The 18,089-nt window shown below is 32.2% G+C and overlaps 3 protein-coding genes and 1 pseudogene across 3 annotated transcripts; 3 read left to right on the plus strand and 1 right to left on the minus strand.

Moving 5' to 3' along the window:
* The first annotated feature begins 1,669 nt into the window (after positions 1–1,669).
* LOC18047358 (putative F-box protein At3g28280) lies at positions 1,670–4,235 on the plus strand. Its single transcript, XM_006441463.2, has 2 exons — positions 1,670–1,780; positions 2,759–4,235. The coding sequence occupies exon 2, from the start codon at positions 2,778–2,780 to the stop codon at positions 4,032–4,034; it is 1,257 nt and encodes a 418-aa protein (XP_006441526.1). The 5' UTR covers positions 1,670–1,780; positions 2,759–2,777; the 3' UTR covers positions 4,035–4,235.
* Positions 4,236–5,707: 1,472 nt separating this feature from the next.
* Positions 5,708–8,275, plus strand: LOC18047359 (putative F-box protein At3g17480). Its single transcript, XM_006441465.2, has 2 exons — positions 5,708–5,824; positions 6,843–8,275. The coding sequence occupies exon 2, from the start codon at positions 6,863–6,865 to the stop codon at positions 8,102–8,104; it is 1,242 nt and encodes a 413-aa protein (XP_006441528.1). The 5' UTR covers positions 5,708–5,824; positions 6,843–6,862; the 3' UTR covers positions 8,105–8,275.
* Positions 8,276–9,582: 1,307 nt separating this feature from the next.
* On the minus strand, positions 9,583–16,614 carry LOC18049355 (annotated as a pseudogene).
* Positions 16,615–16,786: 172 nt separating this feature from the next.
* Positions 16,787–17,401, plus strand: LOC18049357 (transcription termination factor MTERF15, mitochondrial). The gene has a single exon (XM_006441468.2). The coding sequence runs from the start codon at positions 16,787–16,789 to the stop codon at positions 17,399–17,401; it is 615 nt and encodes a 204-aa protein (XP_006441531.2).
* Positions 17,402–18,089: the final 688 nt, after the last annotated feature.

Below are 18,089 nucleotides of genomic sequence, written 5' to 3' on the forward strand. Positions count from 1 at the left end.
GTTTTAAGTTTTGACCAATTAGAAGCTAATGTCAACCTAAATTTCATCTCAAAGTCTTTCACTCTAAAGTTTCCTAATTTCGTTGAACTTCAACCTGCAAGTCTTTACTCTTTATGATCAATTGATCAAAATACTTTCTGTTTCAAATACTTTGTTATCTTATAAGTTTATTAAGAATGCAGAACTTTTCTCTTGGGAGAAGAAAAAAACAAAAAAGAACAGCTGCGAAATATATCCAAATTGAAAAGATTTGTTTTTTTTTTACTTTTTTAAACAATTTATAATTTAGAAGGGGCTTGGTTTCGCATAATTATCACATATTGACAGCACAAAACAATTATTGAGAGAGGAACAGTCGAACACATGCATGAAAATAAAAATGAAGAAAAAACTAAAAACATTAGCAAGAGAGATGAAAGTGATTACCGGCATTCAAAGAGAAAAAAATAATAACAATTACTTTTTAAAAAAAGAATTATCCTGTCTAAGGATGGCCAACGGGCAGTGCCGTGCCGGCCCAGACCCATCAAAAGAAGCCCACGCGTGCTCGTGCTCGTGCCGTGCCGTGCTCACTATTCATTTCGTGCCGTGCCGTGCCAACCCGGCACACGTGCCGTACCCACACGTGCTCGTGCTCGTGCCCACTCGTGCCGTGCCATGGGCCGTGTCGTGCCGTGCGTAGGAAAAATAGCCCACTAAGCGTTTTTATTTTTTTATTTTTTTAAGAGCGTATGCCAAGTTGTTGTCTTATTTTTTTAAGCTTATGTATTTTTTTTTTATCCATATGCCTTTATTTTAATTTAATAGAATAAAAAATTCAAAACTCAAGTCCACATTCAATAATAATAAATTAATAATAATAAGAGAATGTAATATTAGTTGCTAAGTTTGACTCTATGGTATTAGAATTTTTTTTTAGCACATAACAATAACAATAATAATAATTTTTTTAAGGGTTAACTTAATTGTTAACTTGGAGAGTTGGAGTTACGTAGAGTCATATATCATAGTTTATAATAATATTAATACATATTTATAAAATCATTATATTTATAATTTTATTTATTAAAATCATGGTATCAGTTATTTATTTAATAAATTATAAACATAAATCAATTATAATTTTTTGAAACTAAGAATTAAATAAATTTTAAAAACTTGAGCCAATAAAAGATATTAAAAGATTCAATTTCAAGTTATTTATAAAATCATAAAATTTTAAGTTTGTTTTCATTAAAAAATGAAACGTGCTTATTGCATGCTTTTTCACGTGCCGTGCTTTGGCCCATCTTTAATCGTGCTGTGCTTTTAAGGCCCGCGTGCCTAAAATCTAAGCTCGGCACGACCCACGTACGTGCCGTGCCGTGCTGCGTGCTCTACCGAGACGTGCTATACGGACACGTGCCATGCCCGTGCCGTGCCTCGTGCCATCCGGCCCGTTGGCCACCTTTAATCCTGTCTAAAGCAGTAACATTAGGTATGGCTATTTTAGTAATAAAAAAATTTATTCGCAATTGACTGTGGAGCGTATTTATTAAAAAAAAATCCCAAAAAAGTTAATAGGGAATATGATAAAACTAGATGGCCAAATTGAAGATATTTTAAACTCTAGGGGTACTGCAAAGAATTCCAACACGTCCTCCGTAGTCAAGCAAAAGTCTTCCCAATGAAAAAAAATAAAATAAAGATAAAAATGCAATGATCGCCGTGTACTGAGCATAGTTGACATTCTTCAGCTCTCTCAAAGCAGCGAAAACAGTTCGAGAACCGATGTAATCTGGTAATATTATTTCAGTTTTTCTTAATTTTCTACTTGATTTTACTCATTTTACTTGCAGATGAGTAGATTTTATTTTATTTTATTTTTTGTTTTTCTATTCATCATGGGTTTGTTGTGTCCATAGAAACTGAATTATTATATCTGTTACTCTTAGTGAGAAATTTTACTTGAAAAAGATGAGTTGGGTCAATTTTATTAACTTGGTTTTCTGGGTTCGTTGAGCTCTTGGCTGAATTGGTTCTTTTTGTTCATTGTAATATGAAATCCTAGTAATTATAGATAAAGCATTGTGGGTTTCCTTCTGATTATTCATAATCGTTTGTGTTTGATTATTTGCACCGCTAATATTAAATTGGAAAAAAAAAAAACTAAAGGTGCGTTTGTAATTATCGCTTTTACTTGGCAGCTATTGCTTACCAAACTTCTCGCAAGCTTATGCTTCTCTGCTAGTGATTTCATTCTTAAACTAGTGTAACTGGGAAAGTTTTTGTATTCAATTGCTGTAAATATTATGATAAGTAATAAATTATGATATTGCTGAAACAAATACATTGAGAGGAATCAGAACATTTGGAAGAGTAAAACAATTGTCAATTTGACGCGCCGAAATCTGAATTCATAAAAAGCAAACTTAACTGTGACGTCACTGAAAGAGTCACTATTGACCTGAAATGTAAAACAAGCCTACGTAGATTTAGATTTGATTTTAAGTAACTTTTCAAATAAGATAACACGGTCTGTCTATGTATTTATGATATGTTTCATTATGGTGATAGTTTCTTACAGCTGATTTATGATTCTCATAGGTAAATTTGTCATTATTTATGGTCTAGTCCATTACGTGTACTCCTTCATGTTATCTCATCAGAGGTTGAAATAGCGGATATGATTGGTTGCTCTATCTCTTTCTCCGTATTTCTTTACTTTGTTAATAAAAATCCCATCCGGAAACTTTAATATCACTATTTTGATCTTTAGATTTGTTAGCAAAGGCAAAATGGCCAAATCAATTGGAAGCAGGAATGCAAACTTGTTGAGATTGGTAGAAGAGAGAGCATTGTCGAAGCAAGTGGAAGGGAAGAAGGCGGAGGAACAACACGAGGAACAACAAGAAACAGTACTCCCTTATCTTCCTAAAGACTGTATGTTGAAAATTCTTATTCGACTTCCTCTTCAATCTCTTTCGAGCACGAAGTTTGTCTGTAAACCTTGGTACAACATGATTACCAGTGACAATTTCGTGGATGTGCATTTTCGCCGCTCTGAATCTGTCTTGATCTTTCAAAAACCAGTTGTAAGTCGTACTCTGACATCATATCAACCAGAAAAATCGAACACATTTTCAGTTGAAGCAAGTCTACAACCCAGACCTTCCTATTCTTCAATTTTTGACAATCGAGTGAGAAGGAAATTTTATATCCAGTTCATGGAATTTAAAGGAGGAAAGATTGAAACTGAAAGGTATAATCTTTGCTGCTTAGGCAAAATTAGAGCTACGTGCAACGGCCTTATTTTGCTTGATAATGATCTGAAAAAAGGAGGGCTTATAGTGATGAATCCTGTGACAAGGAAATTAATTGCACTTCCTGCAGGTACTCTATGTCGTCCCCATAATGAATCCTTTGGCTTTGCACTAAATGAAGTTACCGGTGATTATAAAGTGGTGCATTTGTTTCGAGATGAGTTGGGATATGTCAGTTGTGAGACACTAAATCTGGGGACGAGAAAGTGGAGAGAGGTGAACGGACCCGCATTTGGGGTCTTTGGTTGGTTTGGCTACAGACCTGTTTCAGCTATCGGAGCTTTGCATTGGGTTCCTCAGATCAATCATAGCGATTGCATAGTGTCCATGGAAGTGAACAGCGAAAAGTTCCAAACAATCTCTCTCCCAAAGTCTTGTACAACTCATGATGGAATTGTCGAAATGGGTGGTTTCCTTTGTTTCGTTGCACATGATTATCAAGAATTGAACATAGACATTTGGATCTTAAAGGGCTTATGCAATGAGGCCTGGACAAAGTATCATAGAATCATGAGAAGTGTAATTGATATGGTTCCCCATTTCTGTTTAAGAATCAGTGGAGATATGGTTTTCAGGAGGGATGAAGATGGCTCATTTTATGCTTATGATTTCACACACAAAGTGATGACGAAGATTGAGAGAGAAAAGGGGTGGTTTCCGCCTTCCAGTTCCTGTCTACCTCATGTGAACAGCCTTGTCTCCTGGGAAAAAGGTCAGAATGTGTGTGATTGATTGCTTTAGTATAAACATGCCCACACCGGCCGCTGGCCCTGGTGTGAGCCGGATTCGAACCTAACTAAGGCCTCTTATACCATAGTGTGCTTTAATATGCTTCCTGTCAAATGAGTATATTCACCAGACAAATAGTTAAATTTGGTTGTTTACTTGTAAGCTTGTTTTGACTGATGGAATCATATTGAATGAATCCTTGTCAGATCATGCATCATACCCATTATTCATGCATCATGCCCATTATTAACTATCATCTTTGGTATTTAGCATAAGATTCCACAGTATGGTAAGGATATAAATTGACATGCAACAATTTTAACAATTTTTATGAACAGGTTAGTCGTATTAATGATGAAGGGAACAAGGGACTGAGTGTTTTAAAATGACTCAACACGTTTTTTAGAACAATTACTAATATGTCAACGGGGGATGCTGACCTTTAATTTGTTTAGTGAATTTTTATGTTTATGAAATCAATGCTTGCAAACTTTTTAACGAATCATCTGTTCGCCACATTTTTTTTTTTAATCTAAATTCTTCAAATATTTAACGTTAGAAATCCAGACCTAATTGGAGAGAAATTTTACCCCATCTAATTTAGTTGGAAGAGAAATTTAATCCTAGCCTGAGAATCAGAACTTCTGAGTGCATGGGTTGTGCCCATTGGCTCAATGTATTATTACTTTAAATTTTATTAAATTATTTTAATAACTTAAATTCGCTTTCCTTAACATATTTTTATAATTTAATTGGAACAAGGAGGGTTAAAGACGGCAATTCATATTTCCCAAGAAACCGACAAAACATTCCATTGAAAGGCTATTTCATCATCTCGTCAAATGGAAAATTCTATCTACCTCTCTATAATTTGGTGTATTATCATTTAGACCCCTTTACATTTTATTTTTCACTGTCCACACCTTCTGAAATAGTTGCATTCATTTGTAAAGATCAACTAAAAAGAGAAAAAATTGTATTTTTATTTTCCTATTTTTTAAATTTCTTTATTAAAAAAAAAAGGTACATATTTCATCCCCTCATCAGGTTCTTCCTCCCTCCAAAAACATTTACAATATTTGTTCTTCTTTATTCCTATTTAAAGTATAAAAATTATTTTTGTTAATAATTTAAACTAAAAATCACTTTGATAATCTTCTTTTCTTGTTCCTTTTTTTTTTTTTTCAAGTTTAATGACTATCAATGTATGTTGCTATTAGGTGTTTTTCACATTTTTGGACTACTTAATATTATAGTCTAATCAAGTATACTCATGTTAAGTCAACTTATTTTAAAAGTCCATAAAAAATTAGTTTCCTAATATATTTTTATTAAAAATATATTTGAATTCAATAGATCTGAACCTAAACAATTGATGCTAATTGCTATGTCAACTTATTTTAGTATTTTATTATTCATAAAACTTGATTTCCAACTTACTTTTTCATCAGAAGATTTTCTCAAATATTAAAAATTCAAAGCTCAAATATTAAAAATTCAAAGCTCAAAAAACAGTCAACGTGCATATTTAACTCCTTTAAAATAAAAAAACTCATTGCAAAATGGAAAAAGGACCAAAAAGTCATTAGGAGAATCTGGACAACGATGTGATAAAACTAGAAGGTCAAAATGAAAATATTTAAAACTTTAGGAGTGCCGCCAAGAATTTCCAATACGTCCTCGGCAAGTCAAACAAAGGTCTCTCTCTAAACAAAATGCAAGGCTCGCCTTGAACTCCACGGCCCTTTGTTAAATGTAAATATTCAGTTCTCTCAAAGCAACGAAAACACCAGGTAATATTATTTCATTTTTCTTATTTTCCTGCTTAATTTTTCTCATGTTACTTGCACATAAGTAGACTTTATTTTATTTTTGTGATGGGTTTATTAGTGTCAGTAGAAAGTCAATGATTAAATCTGTTGTGATAGACTTTACTTGAAAACGATGAGTTAAGTCAAATTTATAAACTGGGTTTTCTTGATTTGTTGAGCTCTGCCCCGAAATTTTTTTAATTTTTTTTGGGTTATTGTAATTTGAGATTCTATTGAATATAAAGAGAGTGAAGTGGGTTTCACTTTGATTATTCATAAGAGTAATGCTAGGGACATTTGAGTTCCAGGCGTTGAGACTTTCATCTATTTGGATGGTAGAATGGTAATTTTACAAGTCACGAAGTTCATCATCAATTGGATGACTAACACATAGCAGTTGGACCTAAAGTTAGGACTCAGGCATTAAGATCCTTAGTATTATTATTATTCACAGTCGTTTGTATTTTGATTATTTTTACTGTCTGTAATACCATGAAAATCATTTGTATTTCGATTATTTTTACATTTTTTAATACAGTTAAAAAAAAACTAAACAGTATATTTATAATTGTCGTTGAAGTATTTGGCAGACACTAGTTTTTACACGGCTGCTAATGCTTATGACCTACTCGCACACTTGTACTTGACAGTTAATGATTTCATTCTATAGTGGCTTAATTGTGTATTTTTCATATTTGATTGTTGTAAATGGTATGATAAATAAGAAGTAACGAAATAATTGAAACAAATATCTTGGAAGCAAATAAAAGATATGTTTCAATTTGACGATAGTTTGTTGGAGCTATTAAATGTTTCTCATACGTAAATTTACCATGATGTATGGTCTGTTTGTTTCCCTCATGTGATCTTTCAAAGAGTGAAATACCAGATTTGATAGATTGCTCTGTCTCCTACTCTTTACTTTTTAAAATTAGTTTTGATAATGAAAATCCCATCCAGAAACTCTAATATCCCCATTTTTTTCGGTTTTTTTTTTTAGCTAGCTGGGAGTATAACAGCATGATGGCCAGGTCAATTGGAAGCAGGAATGCAAACTTGTTGAGATTGGTGGAAGAGAGAGCATTGTCGAAGAAGGTGGAGGAAGAACACAAGGAACATCAAGAAACTGTAGTCCCATATCTCCCTAAAGACTGCATATCAAAAATTCTAGTTCGACTTCCTCTTCAGTCTCTTTCAAGCATGAGATTTGCCTGTAAACCTTGGTACAACATAATTGCCAGTGACAATTTCGTGAATGCACATTTTCACTGTTCTGAATCTGTCTTGATCTTTCAAAAATCAGTTGCAAGCTGTGCTATGACATCATATCAACAAGACAAACCAAATTTATTTTCAGTTGAAGCAAGTCTAGAACCAATGCCTTCCACTTCCTCAATTTTTGGGAAACGAATCTTAAAAAAATTTTATATCCAGTTCATGGAATTTAGAGGAGGAAAGATCAAAACAGAAGGGTATGATCTTTGCTGCTTAGGCAATATAAGAGCTACATGCAACGGTCTTATTTTACTCGATAATGATCTGAAGACAGGAGGACTGATAGTTATGAATCCTGTGACAAGGAAGTTAATGGCACTTCCTGTAGGTACTATATGTCGTCCCTATGAAGAATCTTTTGGCTTTGCAATTAATGAGGTTACTGGTGAATATAAAGTGGTTCATTTGTTTCGAGATGAGTTGGGATATGTCGGTTGTGAGACGCTAAATCTGGGGACGAGAATGTGGAGAGAGGTGAATGGGCCTGCATTTGGCATCTTTGGTTGGTTTGGATACAGACCTGTTTCAGCTATAGGAGCTTTGCATTGGGTTCCTCAGATTGATCATAGTGATTACATAGTGTCCTTCGAAGTAAACAGTGAAAAGTTCCACACAATCTCTCTCCCAAAGTCTTGTAGAACTCATGATGGAATTGTCGAAAAGGGTGGTTTCCTCTGTTTTGTTACACATGAAGAATTGAACTTAGATATTTGGATCTTAAAGGGCTTACACGATGAGGCCTGGAGTATGCATCATAGAATCACAAGAGGTTGCATAATTGATTTGGTTCCCCATTTCTGTTTAAGAATCAGTGGAGATATGATTTTCAGGAGGGATGAAGATGGTTCATTTTATGCTTATGATTTCATACGTGAACTGATGACGAAGATTGAGAGGGAACAGGGGTGGTTTCCGCCTTCCAGTGCTTGTCTGCCTCATGTTAACAGCCTTGTCTCATGGGAAAAAGGTCAGAATGAGTGTGATTGATTACTTTAATGCAAATCAAGCCCCATCTGAATCTGATGTGATTAGGAGTTGAACCCAAAACCCCTTATATCGTACTGTGATTTGGTATTAAGTACTGTGATTTGGTTTAATACGCTTCTTGAAAATAAGTATCCCATCAATATATCAAATATACAGTGGACAAATACTTCATTTTAGTTCCTATATAAGTTTTTTTTTTTTTGGATATATGAATCATATTGAATAATCTTTGTCAGATCATGTATCATGCCCATTACTAACAACTCATGAGATTCGGCGAATTTTTTCAGGTGAAGCAAATATATTGATCATATTATAATATTCCCTCTTATTTATTTATTTAACTTTTGGTAGGAACATCTCTTATCATTTGAAATGTCATAGCTTCAAAATATGCATGGAACTCCATGCATTTTCTGCTATTCCTCTGTTAGAGTTTGTTGACATAAAACTAGCATAAGACTACTTTCAGCAACATAAAAGTCAAAAATTACATAAAGGGAGCTGCTTCTTCAAAAGCAGAAAGTTCAGGCTTTGGGGTACTAATGAGAAAAATGTCAAGAAGGTGTACTGGAAATCTGTACAGTTTCGAAGCTTCAATGTCGCATGCTCCCGAAGTTCGAAGTTTATTAATTCACCCTTTTCAAAAGAGCCGTGTGAAGATTGGATGCTGGTATTTGTTTTCTGGACGTGCTAGGGTTGCAACATTGCAGAACAGACACTGTGAAGCCCTCATATTTGAATAATTTTTAATAACAATGAGTTTGGAAATCCAGAGACCTATGAATTCTTCTACTGTTGTTATCTTTTTGTGACTAACGAGTCATTTTTTTTTTAATTTTGTTTTCAAGTAGAATTTTATTATGACTAAAGAGTCAAACCCACTGGTCATGAGTTGGATCCGCTCCTAAATAAAACGTACTCTTTAATATGTTTTGCAATTAGTCGAAACTAAATATTTATAATTTTAGTAGTAAAATAGATTTTTTTATGATTGGCCTCTATAACTTTAACAACTTAAATAATTCTACCGACAATAATTATTTACTTTTTATGGACTTTAACCTCTAGATATTTACCTATATTATTTTTACACCTCTAAATTTTAAATTCTGGCTTCGCACGTCAGCTCGAAGCAATATCTAACATTGAGTTACTATAAATTATGAAGATGCGAGAATTTTAAGCTCGAAGCAATATCTAACATTGAGTTACTATAAATTATGAAGATGCGAGAATTTTATGAAATGTAAGATCAACATATAAAGGCAGATTGTGCGTGTGACAAGTTATACATAAAAGTTTGTAATTAGACAGTGCCACTAGGTCTAAATTGCATTTTAAAATATGTAGAATTCAATCTTGGAGATTTTTTTTTTTTTTTTGATGACATGAGACTATTGCTCAAATTACAACTCATATTATATGAGAGTATAACTGATATGTACAATCATATATATATACTGAGCCCTGTTGACATTAATGCTGATATGGCACCGCTCAGATTTTTAACTCTCTCAAATATTCGAGGGATGTCAAACTCCCCTCCTGGGAAAAAGACTGCCTTCACTCAAGCTCTGGAGCTCCAAGAAATGACATTTAAATTAAACTCCTACAATGCGTCTGCGGAGACTCGAACCCCCTCCCTCACATTTGTGAGGGAGTGGAGCCCAAGTGGTTCAATCTTGGAGAATTAAATACCTTTTGTTGCACCACTTCCATAAACAACTACATCATCTTGTGATTCGGATTGACGAAGCAAAACATTCACAAAGTAAGAACCATAGAGATTTGCTGAGACAAAGGTTATAGGGAATTTTAGCTGCCTCTACAATTCTACTGCCCTTCTTACCATTTGTTTTTTCCTCCAAGTAAGCTTCAAAAGGAGGCAGAGGCCTTACCCTGTCTCTTCACATCCAAACTCAGATGGAAGAAACCTCTAGCAGCCAAAACATAGTATGTTTAAGATCTGTTCTATATAAACAAATTTGAAGCAATTCAGCACTGAATTGTAAAAAGACACTAAAATGTTACAAAGACTCAAAAATACTAAATTAGAGTTTGTGATTTTAGGTATTTTGCTAATTTACTAGCCCTAGTATATATTTTTACGTCTTTTTTAGATAACTACAATTGCCTAACTTAAATCTACATTTACAAAGTGTGGACATCCACACTTAAAAAGGTCGTAATGTTTTCCATTTAGTAAACAAATTATATTTAAATTTCTGAAAAAAAAAAAAAAGAAGCGATCTATTTTATTTTTCAGAAAAGAAAGAGCTCAATCAAGTACCTTGATGTTGCCAGCAACTTTGATGGCATCATCAATTTTTAGTTGATCGCGAAACGGAGGATAAGCTACAGTAGATATCACCACATCTACTTCCTTAAATATAGATACAATTTTTTCTCGTGCTCGTCTAGCGCTCCCTGTTTTAATTTCAACAGTATTATTGTTAATACTTAAGCTTACAAATAATATTGAAGATTCTAATTAGATCAGCACAAAATTAATCTCATAAAAAGAAGTATAAGAGATCATTCCACGCGCACTTAAAAAAGAAAAAAAAATCAAGAAAACAAAAGGAGATCGAGATGATTGAGTGATGAAGTTACCTCAATAATTGCGACACCAATATCCTGAAATTCCTTATGGATTTCAAGCTTTGAGGGACTTGAATTTTTATTTTTTTTTTTGGTTAACCGGTCGAGCGTAAGCATAAGCTTTGTGACCAGAAAATACACTTGCTTTCGCCATATATTTGCCGAAGTATCCGGTACCCCCAAAGCTTTTGCGTTCTCACATTCCATTTCTTCCTTTTACTTCGATTTATCTTTCATATTCCCTTCCCTTGTTGCGTACATTTATATATATGATAGCACGAAAGAGCTCATTGCATTTTTGTCATGATAATAAAAAATAAAAAAATTGGCATTTTTGTTCTTTTTTTACTAGAAACGCAATGGATTGAACATTTATAATTAGTAAAAGAATAAGTGTGACTTCACAGTTTATGGTGTTTTTCATTGCAATCATGTTGATGTTCCTAATGTTAAATTTATGGAGCTATTTCAGCATGTTGAAAATCCAAAAATTGCATCCATCATGTAGTACTTGTGTCATGTCATTGTGTTTTGTTCTCTTATCTTTTTTTATTTTAATATATTACTTGTTTGACATATTGCCTGTGGAGATATTTCTTAGGTGAAATCATAATTTAGTTTTTTTAAAATAATTTAAATATGTGATATATAGTATTTGTAGGCTTCGTTTGAGATTGATGTTGAAATTCAGTAACTTGCTTATTTCATAATGGTGGCAAAAATATTATTTGATAAATTTTGTAAAAACTACTTATTTCACAATTTCTCCATCTTGAAAGTGGCTTTAAAAGCAGGTACAGGTTGTCTTTCATAATCAGTTTATTATATAAGCTACCACACCTTTTTAAATTTTCTATTATAACCTAAAAATTTAAAAGAATAATTATATCTTATTTTTTCATACACCCTGATATATAAGCCATAATATCATATTATCACCACAACAAATTATAAAACTATTGTGCATTCTCTTCAGTATCAAAATTTTGATCCAACAAATTCATTGGATTTTATTTAATTGAGATTTTTTTTCTTTATGTAATTTTATGTGTTTTAAAAAGAAAAAGATATGTCTAAACATTATTAAATATACTCCAGAAAAAGAAAAGGTAATTTAAACTTATATCCATTTTGGTCATTATATAATAAAACAACACATTTGTAATCAAATTTATTGAACACATGTACATTGCTTTTTAAACTCAAACTCACAACTACAACAATAAAGTTTATCAAATACTATACTGCTTTTTTAATCAACTTATTATATCTAGACAGCAAGAATATCTTATTTAATCAACGACCACAATACCAAACTATTTCTTAGTCTAATGATAACTCAGTCTCTTCTCCATTCATGTGAGCAGGCATCAAACATTAAAACTCTTATTTTCAATTCAAGAGGTTTTACTATTTCAATTAGATGATACCATCTCAAATTTATGGCAATATTATCTTAACAACAAGTAGATCTTATAAATGATCTTAACAGCGAGTAGTTCCTATAAATGAAAAATGAACAGTGTCTTTTCTTCTATGCATCCAGCAAGTAGCAAGGCAATGAGTCATTTTTATGCATATTCAGATTCTCGCATGCATAATACAATGGTTTCACGTGAATAATACAATGGTTTATCACAAATGATGATAGGTCCCTTCTCTGCTTTTTAGATATATTTTTCTTTCATTTTTATTCATAAATAGGTATCAAACTCTTCATTTGATCTAGAAAAAATATAAGGATATATTTTTATTTAAAAGATGGTCACATAATTCTTTTTGTAGGATAATTATATTCTTTAACTTTCATGATCTAATTGTATTTTATCCAGACTTAATAATCAAAAAAATTATGTATAACTATTTTTGAAAACAAGATCTTTATAACATATTTGGATTCAATGTTGCTAACCTTCTAGAAAAAACAATTGATAGTTATTGCATAATAATATAAAACTAATTAAATCTTAACCATATATAGTTATATATACATGCATATGTGACAAAAGATTATGAAGAATTGAATACAGTTTAGCTCAGTAGTAGATTCCAATCCCTTCATAACTGTTTCGCCAAATCACAAGAATGTTGCAACTATTTTTCTTTTTTTCTTTTTCTTGTATTTTCCATTTAGTAACAACTAAGTAATTGTACATTCTAATGATCACACCCAAAGGATGTAAATTTGAGAAATTAATGAAAATAGTTTTAAAAGTTTAGGATATTTTAAATTTGACCCCTCAAAATTTTTCCTATCATAACTAGTCAAATGCTAGTTTTTTTTAACCAAATAGTCCTCATTATTTTCAATAACTTTACCAACAAATGGTGCCCCTATGAAAAATCCAGAAAAATCGGAACCTCAACACTCTCAATTCTCCCAACAAATCATTAAACCTCATTACTCTCAAACAATAACCAAACCACATCAAACAAGTATTACGTAACTAAAGATATAATTATCAATTGCAGAGCTTCTTAGGATTAATGTATGTTCTTACACAAAAGAAACTTTTAATGTATTAAGTTTAGGGTTTAGTTCGAAATTGATGCATTTTGTTGTAAATATTGTTATCTTCCATCATAAAACAATGTGATATCTCAATGTACTTAGTTTGAGTTGAGAAATAAAAAAAAATCATTGAAAACAATAAAAATTTGAGGTAAAACAAGCCTAAATTATGTGCGACATGAAAGTTCACGTGCAAGAAGCAATGAGACAAGTGTCTATTGTACATAAACACAGCTGCCTGTTGCACATAATCATAATATGTGCAACAGTCATGTAAAATATATTGGGTCTCTCCAAAAGTTATAACTTAGGCTATGTGTGTTTGTCTTGAGCATATAATATATCGTTTCGAAGATTGTGATAAGAAGAACCAAGGTATATTAGTGTGATATGCACATGTCATACTAAAATAAAGTTTCAAAGTCACTGTATTTAGTGTGATAAGCAAATGTTGGTGCAACAGGCACCTATCAGACCAAAAGATAGTTTCAATGTGATTGTCTTTTGGTGCTACAGGTGCTTGTTGCTCTAATATACTTTGATTTGTCTCGTCCCCAGTCTCGAAATAATATATTATATGTTCAAAACGGACACATATAGTTTAAGTTATAGTCTCCGAAAGATATCAAACACATTTTACATGACTATCGCACATATTGTGATTATATATGTTAGCCACTTGTCTCATTGCTTGTTGCACACGAACTTTCCTAGCCCACATAATCTAGGCTTGTTTTACCTCAAATCTTTCTTATTTTCAATGATTTTTTTCTCAACTCAAACTAAAGTACCTTAAGAAATCACTTTGTTTTATGATATAAAATAATAACATTTACAATAAAACTCACATCAATTTTGAACCTAAATCTTAAACCTAATACATTAAAAGTTTATATTGTTTAAGAACATACATTAAGAACATTCATTAACCTTACAAAGTTCTCCAATTGATGATTATATCTTCAGTTATGTAATATTTATTTGATGTGATTTGGTGATTTGTTGAGAGAGTTGAGGTTTGATAATTAGGTAGAAGTGTTGAGAGTGTTGAGGTGCTGATTTTTTGTGAATTTTTTTGTAGGAGTGCCATTTGTTTATAAATTTGTTGAAAGTGATGAGAACTATTTGGTTCAAAAAACTAGTATTTAGTTTATGATAGGAAAAAGCTTGAGAGGTTAAATTTCAAAAATTTTGTATCTATTTTGATAAATTTCCCTAAAATTTAAGCTTCGGGATTAACAAAGCCTAAGCCAGAGCCCAGCATGTTCTTCAATTCATGATATTATGAACCAATAGTTACTATGTATAATATTATTCTTAGAATTTTTTTATTTTATTCTTTTATGTTTTAAAACCACCAGATTTCTTCTCATGTTATAATGATAAACAACCTAATAAACTCTATAGAGAGCAACTTGCTCTCTATTTAATAGTTAAATATGATAGTTAAAAATGAATGATTTCAATACTACTTTTGAAGTAAAAAAATATTGACAAAGCCCAAAATATTGTTAACATTTAGGGTGTTCTAGTAAATTTTTAAAAAGGATAAGGAAACAATTAATTTTTTGAAATAAATGGAGTTTGTGTTTGATATTGTTTTTCAAATCATATTTTTGTATTTGTTTTATAATGTAAAAATAATTATTTTTGTGAATTTAAAAATGTATTTCATAGCTTGTCTCTAAAATAGTATTTGAAAATGAAAACTTAAAACCATTTTTAGCTGTTTGTCTGAAAATATGAGGATAGTAGAACTTAAAAAAATTGTGTTATAATGCGAGAATTTAAGAAAATATTAAAAATAAAATTAATATGTTCTAAAAACTAAAAATATTAAACAAAATAACATAATATTATATTTTTAGTAAAGTAATTTGTCTACAAGTGCAATTTATCAATGCGAATGTATTGGATGAAAAATTTTCAATTGGAAACTAGAAAATTTAAGAGGTTGTATTTGCTATCATTTTCTCTTAAACATTTTCACTATACGAGTACAAAAATTAATTAAATTTATTTAGTTCACTATTTTCTAAGAAAATGTGAGGAATAAATCATTTGTGTGTTATTTTTTATAAAAGACATTGAAAAACATTAAGTTAGTGTTCTCTATGTTTTTTTGTCGCTAAAGTCATGCATATAGGGACCACAACCTATCTTTGTTTTATTTATTTGACTAGTGACTAATGTAAGGACCAAATTTACTTTTCTTTTAGTTTACGTCTAAAGTTAATCATTTATGTTAATCATTTATGTCTTAACAATATGGGAATTTTAAGAAATACAAAAATCTTTCAACTACTATGAATTTATTAAAATAAACGTGGATTTTCATAACATACATCTTTTAGTCTTTTCACTATCTTTTACTAGCAACATTGGATTTATTTATAAATTCTACTATCTTACAAAGAATTATAATCCATAGTATTTCTCTCATATCTTTATTTTATACATACTTAAAATAAATAAAATCACTCTATAATATATTACTCTTTTATTTTACTCTTGATCTTCTGTTGTTTCTTTATTTTTCGGTTGCTGGCTAAAAGCTTTTCTAATACAAATATGTTTGTAATTTTAAGAAAGCTAGCCATTTCTTTTCTCTAATAGGAGTTATAAGAACGCCATTCAAAATGCAATACCAAATGCTGAAAAATGAGAATGATTCATTCTCGCGAAATACAAAAAACAGTGAGCAAACGCATTTTACACGATTTTGTTTTTGGAAAACGGAAAACGCCAAAACAAAACCAGTACCAAACCCACCTTGTTTAAAATCCTAAAATTTTGTCGCCAAGGACTGCTTACTTTGGAACACGGCGCGGTCCCAAAATTGCCGTCGTTTTGGTGGTCTGAAGTGTGAAGATAAACACGACGACCTTTTTCGTGAATCCCCGAGGCACCATAATGGAAGGCTATCACTAGCACAAGTGTTATCAAATAGTAATAGGTCTATTGCGCAAGATTTAGCCACCTCTTATTTGGATTTGTTTTCTGGTTTGGGTTTGAATGTTCAGAACGCAAGGTTGTTTAATCCTTTTGGCGTTAAGTTATTCTCAACTGAAGACGAACAAATTAAAAGGAAAGTGCCAAAAGAATGCTCATTTACGGTGTCATACCTCATAAACTCATGTGGGTTGTCCCCAAAAATTGCAAAATCTGTTGCGGAAAGAGTAAAGCTTCAATCTTCGAAACAACCAGATTCAGTCCTTCAATTTTTGAAAAATCGTGGATTCAATGGTTCCCAAATTGCTAAACTTGTTAGGGTGCGCCCACAGTTACTTTTTGCCCATCCCGAGAGGTCTCTCTTACCTAAAATTGAGTTCTTGAATTCTATTGGGGCCACAGACGCTGAACTTGCTGATGCTTGCTCGTCAATCCCAGCCATTTTGGGTCAAAGCTTGGAGAATGTACTCATTCCCAATTATAAATTTCTCAAAAGTGTGTTTTTCTCTGATGAAAATGTTATTAAGGTTTTGAGGAAAAAAAGAACGCGGTTATTTTGTTTTGATTTGCAGAAGACTGTGTCTCCGAAACTTGCATTCTTGAGAGACCTTGGAATGCCCGAGGCCAATTTTGCACTGATGTTATCATGTTATCCCCCTATTGTCCTCCAAAGACAGGATAAGTTTGATGGAAATGTTAAGAAGGTCATCAAAATGGGTTTTAATCCTCAAAAATGTGAATTTGTCCATGCAATGCAGGTATTTTCTTCAATTGGTCAATCAACTTTGGAGTGCAAATTGGATGTCTTGAGGAGGTGGGGTTGGTCTGATGAGGACGTTAGGTTGGCATTTAGAAAGTGTCCCATTTATATGAGTGCATCTAAGACAAAATTAGTCAGCGTATTCAATTTTTTGGTAAACAAGATGGGTTGGCACCCTTCAGCTATTGCCCATGTTCCAAGTGCTTTTACGTATAGTTTGGAGAGGAGGATCATCCCCCGTTGTTCAGTTATAAGAGTTTTGCTTTCAAAGGGCTTGATCAATGAAGAAAATAAAATCTATTTATCTTCTCTGGTGGTAAATTCTAACAAGCGCTTCTTGGATACATTCGTGACCAAATATCAGGATCATGTGCCTCAATTGTTGAATATCTTTCATGGGAAAATGACTATTGGAGAACTAGACTTAGAATTTGAGCCAAAGTTTGTCATGAAGAATTGTAGCGCATAAATGTCAATACGATGAATTCTTTTTACACTGTGCCCAAAGTTCTTCTTGGTTGTAGTTTTAGCACAGTAGATTCATCACTTATGCTTCTTTGGGTATCCTTTTGTGCCTCAAGCTTCTTTCATCGGAGGAATGGCAGTCATCCATTTTGCCACTCTTGGTGGACTTAAAATGGTTTGTTTCACTTGTCTTTTCTAGGCTGCTAATTGCTTAACTTGATCTAGATTTCTTCTTTTATGAGAGAATAAGCTTCTACAACCCTGTTTATCTATGCCTGAATTTTGTTATAGGATGTTGCTCTTTGCCGCAACTCAAACAGAACTTGTACCTTTCGTCTTTATCACTTTATGAATCATGGGAAATGTTTTGACGCTGACAGCTGATACACTTTCATGTTGTCTGTAGTGTTGGTAGTTGTTTCATGATCTTGGCTTTTTTGATGGAGGATTGATTGGATTAAGATAAACCGTTAGTGCATGTTTGGGAGTTAGGATTAAGTATGAGATTAGATTAACTTTGAGATTAAATATTTTATCTCATGTTTGGCTACTTTGCTTGGATTGGATTAGGAAGGATTAAATTTAAATTTAGTCCTTAAATCATGGGATTAACAATTCTAAATTCCTAATTTACAAGTGGGTTTAGAATAAGAGAAAAAAATTTATTCATATTTCTTTCATAAATAACACTA

The sequence above is a fragment of the Citrus clementina genome, unplaced genomic scaffold (assembly GCF_000493195.1).
Source record: "Citrus clementina cultivar Clemenules unplaced genomic scaffold, Citrus_clementina_v1.0 scaffold_3, whole genome shotgun sequence".
Classification (NCBI taxonomy): domain Eukaryota; kingdom Viridiplantae; phylum Streptophyta; class Magnoliopsida; order Sapindales; family Rutaceae; genus Citrus; species Citrus x clementina.